The following is an 11609-nucleotide window of genomic DNA, read 5'->3' as shown; positions in this document are numbered from 1 at the left end:
TTCAAAAATGTCCCAATACAAATAAACGCACGCTCAAATCCCATATACATTGCGCCAAATCATCATATCGTGATGCCTCCAGTCAAGGCAGCTAGTGGAATTCACCCTCCCGAGGACCGAAGTAATCTGTGCCCTCGAGAGGTTGGAGGGGACAGGCGTCGTCCTCGCATCCCACGTAGCCAACTGTGTTGCCCCACCAGTTGAACTCGGTGCCTTCAAGCTGGAGGGAGAAGAAGATGATGATGCCTGCAATGGCGATACCGCAGGACCAGGCTGCAGAGAGCACGAAGTTGTACTGCGACTGTTAGTATTGGTTTGGGAGTCTCTGATGAGAGGAGAACTTACTTTAGACCACAAGCCGAGGTAGCGCGACTTGAGATAAATCCAGGAAAAGTACGCGATGGGTACCGAGGGCCAGACATACGACATGTTGTAAGGTGCCCAAACGATGCCTCCATACATGATAGCCACAGGGTGAATCTGTCTTGTCCAGGTCCAATTGGGGAACCTCTTGTTGATAGCCCAAACAGCCAGTACAACCACAACACCCAGAGGGAAACCGATCAAGACCTCAGTGTAGAGACCGTTCTTTCCAAAGATCTTGCTGGGTCCAACAGTGCCCCAGAGAACTGAAGCAGTGAAGAAGGTGTTGACACTGGGGCAAGTCATCTTCCATCGGGCATCCTCGGTGCAGACTCCCTCGATCTGGGTCATCTGAAAGTTGAGAACACCAACGCAGACAAAGGTGCTGATGAAAGTAGCGATGATCTGAGCGAAGAAGGTGTGTCGAGGAGGGATCTTGACGTAGTGAGCGAGCTTGAGATCGTTGGAGAACATGACAGCGTGGGCGCAGGTGACGTAGCCGAAAGACTTGAAGTAGTTCATGGCCAGGGCATTGCCTTCAACGAAAGAACCTCCAATAAACTCGGCGAGAACTGTCAGAGTGACCTCGATACCAGTCATGGCCTTGATGATACCGACGGGGATGACAAAGACAAGACAAAGTGCAAGACCGTAGAAAATGACACCAGGCGAAGTGTGGGTGTCCCAGCCAGCAATACCAGAAATACCAAATGCAATAGCGCAAACAAGGCAAACCATGTACCACCACTCAGGGACTTCACGGTAGGCCTTCATGAGACGAGTGTGAACGTCGAGATCGTGAACCTCCTCGGCTCGCTTTGACTTCCTCCTGAAGCTGTTGAAAAGACCCTTGAAGCCAGTAACAATTTCGCGTCGATGGAACAGAAGAGCATAGGTAAGGGTCGAAGTGTAGATACCGAAGAAGAAGATGTAGATGGTAACGTTTCCAGCGCCCAAGAAAGGAGGAGAGTAGTTGGCGTATTTATCGGCATCGAAGAGTCCTCGGTCGTTGATAGCTCGAGTGACGTTGTACAGCTCGCCCCATCGGTCGTAGACACGGTTGGTGTTGATGGGAAGATATCCAGTGTTGTAAATGTTGGAGTACCAGAGGCCGAGAACCACCCACATGGAGATGAAGGCGCCAACAAATCGGTTGAAAGTGCTGAAGAAAGGAACCATAAGCGGGTCAGCAGAGTCCCAGAGGAGAACGTTCCAATCCCAGGTTGGAAATGGGTTGATGCCAAGACCATTGTTGAAACCGGTGATGGTGTTGAGGTCACGGTTATAGGGATCAATCCAAGACATCCAGCTGAAGTTGGAGAGCGAGGTCCAGATGTAGTTGGGGAACCAGAACCAGACAAACATAGCGCCAAACATGACATAAAAGAACTTGATACGAGACACTCGCCAGATCTTGCCAAAGGGACCCTGCACCGGGGAGTTGTTGTCGGTATGGAAAGCCGAGTTGAGCGCAATAGTAACCAAAGACGCAGGCCAAACGCAGTAAGATGGATAAACGAGGAAGCGACGACAGACACCAGCCATTCCATAGCCGATAAAGTTGGTGCTCAGCGCGATCAAGATCTGGTAGGCGAAGTGGGAGGCATATGGCTGGTTGAAGTACTGGGGCAGATACTGGACCCAGATGATCAGGTTGGTATAGGGAGTGTTATACGCGACGTTGGCCATGATGGTGATGAGCATATGCTCCTTCTTGGAAAAGGGACCTGGGTTGAGAGAATGGCGCACACCGAAGAGGGTGATGCCGTAGTCAGGAAGCCACCTTTCAAAACCTTTGCCAATTGGGTATGAGAGCAGCTGAGCGACATTGGCCATGATGCGAATGGCAGGTTGGCGAATATCGAAAAGCTGGTTGGTGAAAGCAAGAAGCATTGAAAAGACGAGACCAATTGTCCAACTTCGAATGGTTGATGAAGGGATGGAAGTATCATCCTTGTTCTCGACGACGGCACGAACTTCGGCGTAAGGGCTGTTATTTGTGATGAGAGCAGCCTCGAGTTTCATCTCCTGCACCAGACTCTCGTGCTTCTCGGGATTTGTAAAGAGTTCATCGTTCTCAAGGAAGGCCTTGATCTTCTGGATAACTACGAGTGGGAAGTTGGGATCTTTCTCGTGGATGCGATAAACGCGAGCCATTATGTGGCGCACATCTTCAAGTGTGTACTTTGAGGCCAGTTCGCGAGCCTCGAGCAGGTCATCTTCGGTGACGTGAAGGTCCTGCTCGGTTGTTTGGAAGTCGGGCATGTCATCCTGATCGTAGGAGAAAGACTGTTGAGGTCCTATGTGTCAGTCTAATTGATCCGCAGTAGGTGCATACCCAAATCAAGCAAGTAGCGCAAAGCAAAGCAAGGCAATGTGACTTGACTCACCTCGTCAAACTCGGATGATGAATCGCTGGCGACATTGTGCTGGTGCTGAGCCGGAGGCAATGGGTCAAGAGGGATCTCTTGAGCCACTCCTGTGGAAACCCTCTTTTCGTTGTCGGCCATGGCCAAAGGCCTCCTTTCGGCAATGGATCTTAAATTCCACCAATCTTAATAGCCGTACCAAAGTCCCTCGACCTGGGGTCGCTCTTTATGCGTCTTTGGTCGATTGCGCGAATGGAAGAATTGACTAAGGCGATGATGATGGCCAAGCGACAAACGTTGATGCGTGAATTCAAATCGTGTTCAGGAACTCGAAGTGGTCGTGGTGGTGCTATTGAGGCGATTGTAGCGGTTGACAAGAACGAAAGAGTGACGAGATGGCGCGATGGAACAAGGCTCGCGGATGAACGAGAACGGGGGGAGCCGGTATTGAATACGTTTTACCACGGGTTGAAGTGAGTGGTAAAAAGCAGGTATTCTAGCGTAGGCACGTTGCGTGGGTGGTCGAATCGAGAGTCGAGCCGAGTCTAGACGAGTGGAACAAGGTACGCGTGGCGCTGCCGTCGGTAGATAACTCTCAGCTGGCAGGTATCGCGAGAAAGGAAGTCCAGGGGAAATAAAAGCGAAGCCGAGCCCAGGATGGGGAGAAGAGAGGCCCGTGAAGGATACGAAAGAGGTGACGAAGAAGAGGAGGAGAAGATCGGAGTCCGGCAAAGAGCCAAGTCAAGCGTGCGTGCGTGAGGGAGAGTGAGAGCGAAATGGAAATGACGGGATGGACGAGATTCGCAAAGCAATTGGACCAGAAGCAAGGGCCCTGAAGTGAAAGAGAGTTAGTTACAGTGAGAAGACACGGGGAGCGTTAGGGGAGTTGGACGGACGGGCTGGTCTGTGGCGGGACCTGGAGAGACGGACGCAAGACAGGGCAGGTCAGGATTTTCGGTGGAGAATTGGGAGAGAGTAGATGGTATCTGATTGGTCAGGAGAGAGACGAGCCGGGGGGCTTGGGCTTGCAAAGAACCCCCAAAAAAAGGCTCGGGCTCGGAACTAGGGAGCCGTAGTCCAAAAGCAAGCAACCCAACGGCAAAGACGGCAGAAGATACTTGCCGGGTATCACTCTGAGAGATATTGGCAGGTACCTCATTCATCAAGCACTGAGCACCTCAGGCAGGGCGATGTCTCTGGTTTGGTCTCTCTACCATAGATACTCACTATATTTTCGTCTTGGCTCTACTGACTGACCACTCTGTCTGTTCTATTCCTTGATCTCCAAAGACAAGACAAGACAAGACAAGACAGACTTGGCTATGGCTGCGAATGAGGCGGGAGGAATCAGTCACTACCCCTTGGCTCCTGGTTGGTTCCCTTCTCCATGTCTTGGCGCTATCGTCAAAGTGGAACAAGCCACCACCACCACCAACAAACTACACGGCCACTCCGTCGACGATGACTGAAGAGGATCAATCTCTGGTATTCTATTATCTCAGAGATTCAGATATTCAATTGATGATATCCCGTCTTCATCTATATACAATCCCTCAAGCTTGCGTTGTTGTTGCGTCGTGGTTCAAGACGTCTCGGGTACGTACGTACTGCCTCGGAACTGACGGCACGGCTACCGGCCTGTTTCGTCTCGGCGCTGTCTGTCCTCTCCTCTCACTTTCTCCAGTTCCAGTGCCAGCTCTCACAGTGATTGTCCACTTCTCACGCCGATTACCCGGCATCAAGCCACCCCAAGCGAAATCTACAGTTTCCTTTCCACTTGTAACATCAACGAAACATGCCCCTTGCTCCTCATTGGTCTCTTCACACGGATCATCAACAACTTCAAAAGAACACGGGTCTCGGCACGACTCTTCAATTCAATTGCTTGCTTGCTTGCTTGCTTGCTTGTTTGTTTGTTTGCTCGTTCACAATTGTCGGGATTGATTGTTGTGGGGTAGGATTCAATGTGAGGTGCGAGCTGCATCGTATGTATGTATGTACGCCCATGGGAGGGATGGTACATACTCTAATACTGCACAACAACGGCACACCAAGGCATGGCCATACCGACTGACATGACAGTACTCTTGGCGGTAGTCACCCAAGACCTGGTTGTAGATCTTTTAGTGTGTCGACTGATCAGCATTGATGAGCTGACTCATGTGGTATAGGGTGGGTAGCTTTGCCCGACTTCACATCACTCAACCACTCGTACGCATCGCTTGACACCATCAATTACACAAAGAGTCAGAAGACTAATAATAAGCTTGTATCAATGTATTGATATGTGATGTCAGAGAACTCTTATTTGGATGGAGTGTTCTGTATACGCTGAGTTAAATACTTACCGAACAGACTAGCAGAGTGTGTTTCCATCGTATTGTTTGCAGTACTCATGATTTGAGATGTTGTTTGACAATAATCTTGGGTCTTTAGCAAAGGTGAAAACAACATAAGGATATTAATTATTAGTCTATTAGTCAGTCTATATTCCCATATGCCCAGTTCCGCTCATACCCAACAAAGTGATCAAAACCCTTAGAACTCCTTCAAAAGATGCATCACTCCATCCCTCAAAGCGAGTTCAAGATACCGTCGACGTTGACAAATGACAGTAGCTTGTTCGTCTCATACCAGACCTTGTCCGCAAAGGCCTTCCCCTCTTGCGTGTACAAGAACTTGGTATAACTACCCATCGTTAGTGACTGACGGCATGTGAATTGAATAGGTTAACTTACTGGTGAATCCTCCAATCCATGATATAAGACCCATGAGTCTCCTTGCCCATGACAACACCAGCTTGCACAAACGTACTAGCTCCGTTCTTGATGCTCCGAGCAATGACCCAGTTGACGAAAGCAAAGATGTATTGAATGACGATGTTTCCCTGACCCCGTTGCAAGCTAGTTCCGCCGACCATACCTGGATCAACGAGGCTGACAATCACATCCTCGGCTTTGACGCGCTCAGCCAGCTTAACGATCCAGAAGTGTGCAAGGGCCTTGGTTCTGGAATATGTAGGAAGGGGATTCACGCCACCCGTGAAGAAGGCCTCCTTGTCGAAGAATTCCATGACGTTCTCGTCTTTGCCATTGGGGAAATCGGCCATCAGAGCGGTGCCAGAGTTGACGATTGTGAGATGTCCTGGTTGGCCTGCTGGAGCCTTTTGCTTGAGTGTAGGAAGAAGCAGCGTGGCGAGAAGAACGGTAGAGAGGTAGTTGACCTGGAAAGAAACCTCATGGCCCTCAGGACTAAGTTCGAACTTTGTCATTTGTATACCAGCGTTGAGAATGACAAGATCAATGTGGTCAAGCGTCTCGCACTTTTTCGCAAAGTCTTGAACGCTCTTGTATGTGTTCATGTCGACATCCCAGACGAGGATTTCGGCGTTGGGATATTTGGCGCGGAGGGTTGCTGCAGCGGCTTCACCTTTGGAGATACTTCGGACGGCAATGATGAGACGCTTGAGGTTCATGGCGAGGAATTGCTCTGCGGCACCATAGCCAAGGCCGGTGTTTGCACCGGTGATGATGATGGTGCTGTCGGAAAGGGAGATGTGCTTGGGGATGGGGACGGGCTTGGTGGTTTGGGAGCGGAAGAAGCGGTAGTCATCTGGGGTGAGTTCAAGAGACTTGGGAGCCATTGCGTAGATGTCGAATGTGAATTATTATGGGGGATCTGATTAGAGTGGTAATGGTTGATTGGTATTGTAGTCTTGTTATTGTAAGAGCTGATGTTTGTGTGTGTGTGATGTTCTTAATATGCTATAAAGACGTGGACATCTATCTCTTTTATGTCTTTTACAACTACATTAAAAATCATGGAGATAAAGCACATATTCGCGAATAAACCGAGAAAGGGAAACAGTTCTCAACTCTATGATGTCTCGAGTGGTATCGCAAGCCACCGTTGACGACAACATCTCTACGGCAAAGACAGATTGGAAACCGCTTTAGGAAAGCAATAGATTGCATGCCAAGAGTTTATTTCTGGAAAGATCGAGAGAAGAATTGCATTTGCGGGCCTCGTTGAACTTGTCTACTTCCTATTCGACGTTCGGACAGGCTCTCAATGCCCGACATCGTTTGGCTTGAGTACGATGAAGGAAGCGGGGCAGATGCATCTCGGACGAACATTTAGAGCGATTGGTAGACTAAATACGAAGGGCAGCGAAGAGGCAAACTTTGCGGCAAATATGACTATGTTATTATGTCAGATCCTGTCACCAACGATCGGCCTTAAGCTCAATCGCCAGCCCAACACTAAGCCCTGTGCTCTAACCGAAATAGGAAAACAATCGTGTCTTGGTAAGATGATGCTGACAGGTCCTCTCTGGGAGCTCGATTTCTCTCCGTAAAGAGTTAACAGTCTCATCTCGTCTCAACTCAACTCTTTACTCATCACTCCAACTTCGTTCACCGGATCGTAGTGTCGTACAGTCATCGAGTTGAAAGAGGATACCTCTGCCTTATATCCGAGTCATCATGCTAGAGCCCTTCTTACAACCAGTCCCCGTCCCAGAAACACTCCCACTACGGGCCAAGCCACGAGCTCGAAAGCCTCGCCAACAGGGTCGTGAGATATCCCCGGATTACAAACGAATGATGTGCTTCGTTTGATAGTGCTGACCAAGTACAGCCAAAAAGTTCGAGTTCGTCTCTTCAGGCCCAGTGGGCAAACCAGCGCCTGAATCTCGCAAGTTCATCCGCAGCCATGTAATGCGCGGCAAGAATACAAAAAAGTCACCTCCAAGACATCCAATACTGGACGTTAGAGTCGATGCTCTCATCGGAGCCAATGACGATGATGTAGAGGAGCTAAATCGTCCTGCACCCCTGGCGATCAGTCGCTGCACAGATGCCATGTGGACTGTTGGCCATACACATGCTCGCCAAGATAGAGCTTGGGTTGAGTCCCCTTCTCTCATGGTGCAACTAGTCAAGCCCCCGCCTGATTTGGATCTGTTTACTTTTGCTACGCCCCTTGATAAAGATTCGAGGTACTATATTTATAGATGTAAGGTTCCCGCCCTATGGTCCGTGATGAAGCTAATGTTGTAGTTCTTACTACCATCAAGGAGACCATGTATCCCGCAGAATGGTGTTTCGATCCTGACGGCGAGAAGGTATGCTGGTTTCGCTGGCTGCTAGAAGATCCGGCCTACCTGCACTGTATCTGTTTCATGGTCAGCGCCTTTCAAGACCTTATCAACATGCAGTCATTACTGGGACGTGGAAAGTATGATACTGGATGGGGCGGAGAGTTCTCAGCCGCCACGCGGAATCGCCTTCGGCACACCATCAAACTGTTACAGGAAAGGCTGATGGATCCTGCCAAACAAGTCGAGGATGCAACTACAGCGACCATCATATCGTTGGCTATGATGGCTGACGCAATGGAGGATGCACAGGCTTTTGAAGCTCACTCGAATGGTCTTCGGCGGATTGTAAAGATGAGGGGTGGTTTACAAGGGTATACACATAATCGGCAACTACAGATCAAGCTCTGCCGGTGAGTTCTGCCCCAAAATCCAGTATTCACTCCTACTAACATCATAACAGTGTCGACCTCGGATGGTCCATAAAAAACGGCTGCAAACCCGAGATCTACGACGGCAAACCAGCATGGGAACCTCTCCTCGAAGCCTTTGGAACAGTAGCCTGCTCCTTCGAGATCCAAGAACCATCTCTAAACTTCATGATCGTCTACTGCATCTGGGACTGGAGATTACAAAACACTTTCAAAGATCTTCGAGACTTTTCCGCCCTGGCGAACAGATACTCCCCGAGCGCCAAGAAGCTCAAACCCGAAGCGTTCCAGGAGATCATGCTGTCGATCCAGTATCGACTTTTACAGCTTGACTTTTCGCAGGATCCAGCGCCGATACAAGAAGCCCTGCGGATTGGACTACTTGCTTATGAGTCAACCATCTTCTTGCAAATGCAGGGCACGAAGCTAAAGTCTGATTCGTTCAGTCGACAGTTCCGCGATGCCATTCAGGCAACACCTGTGCAGGGTGAGGCTACCGCCAATATCAAGCTTTGGCTTCTTGTGGTGGGGTCTATCATTGTATTTGACAGCAGTGAAGATTGGCTCGTGCAGTCGATAAATAGTCTGGCTGGACGGCAGAGCTGGGAGGAGGTGAGGGAGCGTGTGAAGGAGGTTATGTGGATTGATGTCATTCACGATGTCCCTGGCCGAAAGGCCTTTGAGGCGATGCAAGCATATATATAAAGTGGGAGTACAGCGGGGCAAGTGTCAACTATACATGCTTACGTCTCTCTTTTAGCCTCAGAGGGCCTACAAGAACTGAAGCTATGGCTAATTCCATGCTGTAACGCAAATTTGACGACATGCTCTCTGCGAAGTAAATGATGATGGGCTGAGCTGTCACTTCCGGTAGATTCACCGAAGAAACTTGAGTCACTATAGGTCGTCTGATATTGAATCTTCAACTCTTCTGCGCCACTGTTCTTTGTTCTCTGGCTAGAGGCATAGAGCTACGGCAACTTCCACGTTCGCTACCCTAGCTGCTACATACGCAGCTACCCGCGATGACTTGTCACGATCATGCTGTATCATACCTCAAATGAGTGTCTAATGCTTTCTTTCTTGCTGTTGAGCCCAGCTGTACGTTCAAAGCCAGGCTTTCAGATAACGGTGAATAACTACGAACAAACAAACGAAGGAATTCCTTCCAGCACTGAGACAAGCGTAATTCGACCGCGGTATGCCATCAAGTTGATATTGTAATTGAAGTGATTCTGAGAAGTATAAGTACCAATCTATGATTCTCAACTCAGCTTCTTCACTCAACCCTCTTGTCTTCTTCAGCCAACTCGAGCAAAACAACACACACTCACAGACAACTCACACAACTTCCTCTTCGGGACACAAATCAAGTCATAGTCCCTTACCACGAACTCAATCAAGTGGCTATATCATCATCGTCACTATGTCCGACTACTCTCCCACCTCTTCATCTTACGAGACTGCCCCTATCTCCCCTTCGGAGACCCTCTACAACACAAAAAATCGTATCCGTTTCGCCTCCCGCGGTATCACGGACGCCGTCGGCATTCTCGTCCCGCGCAACGTCCAGCAGTGGCAGCTGGACACAGCCTTAGCCCCGGCAAAGGGTACCACTTCCCAACTCGAGGCTTCCCTCTATAAGGCCACCCGTGAGCTCGATCATGAGGTTACTGGCCTTTTTTATGAAATGGATGCTATCCGTCGTCTGCGGACGGAGGACTTGAAGAGAGCTCAGCGGCGCCACAACCAGACCTTGCTGTTCTGTGTCTTGCTTGTTTTGGTGGGGGTTCTTGGGTCTTGGGTTTTGCAGCACCGTGGCAAGGAGCTCTTTGAGCTCTTCGACTACTAGCAAGGCTTTGTTTCACCAAATAGGAGGAGAACGAGGAATTTGCAGAAGTCATGGATCTAGATGGGACGGTTATTGCTTGAGTTACTGCATTTGAGTCTTTCATATTGTTCGGGATTGGGTAACATAGATGGTTGGGTATTCAGATTGCATAAATACACGCTTGTACTGGGTCAAATTTTACACTTCATCTCTTGTGATCGCCTTTGACCTGCCTCAGGAGGAGCAGTCCAACTCTGGTATGACACGACAGGCTCAAGAGGTAACTTATCCATATTCACCCAGGCCTCGTATCTGAGTAGCCAAGTAATGATCACCAATTCAAGAGAGAGTTTCTGGCACATGTTTGCAATATTCTGCCCTTCAACTTGACCAGCTTGCTGTATGCTTGATGGTATCACCAGCCTCATAATCGGCAACGCGACAGTGCGTCCTCATCACTGACACAGTCAGTCAGTAAAACACCATAGATAGGAAAGAAATAGACGTGAACTTGCAATAGTTCTGCCATAATGGAAGGCTCGGAACTTGGATCTCGTGGAGATGTGGTTGAGTTCCCTCTGTGTTCTAGCATCGGATTGGTGGACTAAACACAACCACTTGGACAAGCTGTAACGAGGGCTTTCTATTTATATTCGAATGAATGCATATGAGAACTCGATGTCAGAGTCTGCGGCGATGACTTCATGTCCACGTATTTTTTTTATTGTCATCTAAATCCTGTTGGATCACGCCTTTATCGTCAGGATGCAATTTGCCTATCTCTATGGTAGCTCAACACTAGAGTATATATTTCCTTGGGATCCAGACAGCCTCATGCTTCGAGAGAACGTCTCATTTTTCCAGATGCCGTAAATACTTTGAGAGGTAGTGCTTTTGCATTCGAGGTTATGAGATCCCACATTGGCAGCGGGATTATTACATCACATCGATCTTGAGTTTTCACAAAGTACTCTCGAATAAGGCAGTACTCAGCGGGCTATGTAATCACGATTAAGGACTACCGCGAGATAACAGCTCGTGACAAGTACAGCCCCGTGTGTAGTTGCTGTATGGATGCAAAGACGGTGGAACGTTAACATTAGAGAGGCGTGATTTACTTATTCATTTGAGGGCTCAGACTCTAGCCGCTCCTCGTCAATAGTCACAGCTTTTGAGCCGGGAGAGGCTCAGCCAGGTATTTGGAGATCAACTTCCAGCCTCGTCACACGTTATCGATGGGTAAGTGAATGAATGTGAGAGACCGCTTATGAGCCAATACAGAAGGTTAACACTCCAAGAAAAGCTTCTTTGATTGAAGTGCGATAGCTATCTAAATCCTTGTGCTTTCTTATCATCTAGTGAAGGATTTGACTTGCTTGATACCAACAATGCTGCACTCCGTCTGAACGCCGCGGACGGGCTTACACTTTGGCGGTCATTTTACTTCCTCCGGAACATCATACATCATTAGGCAAAGGCTAAGCCCAAGGATTTCACGCAGACTTCTTCTTCATGCT

At 48.9% G+C, this 11609-nt stretch overlaps 4 protein-coding genes across 4 annotated transcripts; 2 read left to right on the top strand and 2 right to left on the bottom strand.

The window, feature by feature from the left end:
• Window positions 1–91: 91 nt before the first annotated feature.
• On the bottom strand, window positions 92–2873 carry FSUBG_6298 (sexual differentiation process isp4; the record flags this gene model as incomplete). Its single annotated transcript, XM_036684481.1, has 3 exons — window positions 92–295; window positions 346–2652; window positions 2754–2873. The coding sequence occupies 3 exons, from the start codon at window positions 2871–2873 to the stop codon at window positions 92–94; spliced, it is 2631 nt and encodes an 876-aa protein (XP_036538170.1).
• A 2432-nt stretch (window positions 2874–5305) lies between these two features.
• On the bottom strand, window positions 5306–6375 carry FSUBG_6297 (retinol dehydrogenase 11; the record flags this gene model as incomplete). Its single annotated transcript, XM_036684480.1, has 2 exons — window positions 5306–5420; window positions 5471–6375. 2 exons carry the CDS (start codon window positions 6373–6375, stop codon window positions 5306–5308), a joined length of 1020 nt encoding a protein of 339 aa, XP_036538169.1.
• An 841-nt stretch (window positions 6376–7216) lies between these two features.
• Window positions 7217–8966, top strand: FSUBG_6296 (uncharacterized protein; the record flags this gene model as incomplete). Its single annotated transcript, XM_036684479.1, has 4 exons — window positions 7217–7307; window positions 7371–7748; window positions 7793–8243; window positions 8294–8966. 4 exons carry the CDS (start codon window positions 7217–7219, stop codon window positions 8964–8966), a joined length of 1593 nt encoding a protein of 530 aa, XP_036538168.1.
• A 721-nt stretch (window positions 8967–9687) lies between these two features.
• On the top strand, window positions 9688–10113 carry FSUBG_6295 (uncharacterized protein; the record flags this gene model as incomplete). Its single annotated transcript, XM_036684478.1, has 1 exon — window positions 9688–10113. One exon carries the CDS (start codon window positions 9688–9690, stop codon window positions 10111–10113), a length of 426 nt encoding a protein of 141 aa, XP_036538167.1.
• Window positions 10114–11609: the final 1496 nt, after the last annotated feature.

This window comes from Fusarium subglutinans (assembly GCF_013396075.1).
Source record: "Fusarium subglutinans strain NRRL 66333 chromosome Unknown NRRL66333_c0000065, whole genome shotgun sequence".
NCBI lineage: Eukaryota > Fungi > Ascomycota > Sordariomycetes > Hypocreales > Nectriaceae > Fusarium > Fusarium subglutinans.
Note: the sequence above shows the minus strand (reverse complement) of the source record. Positions and strands in the feature narration are given on the sequence as shown.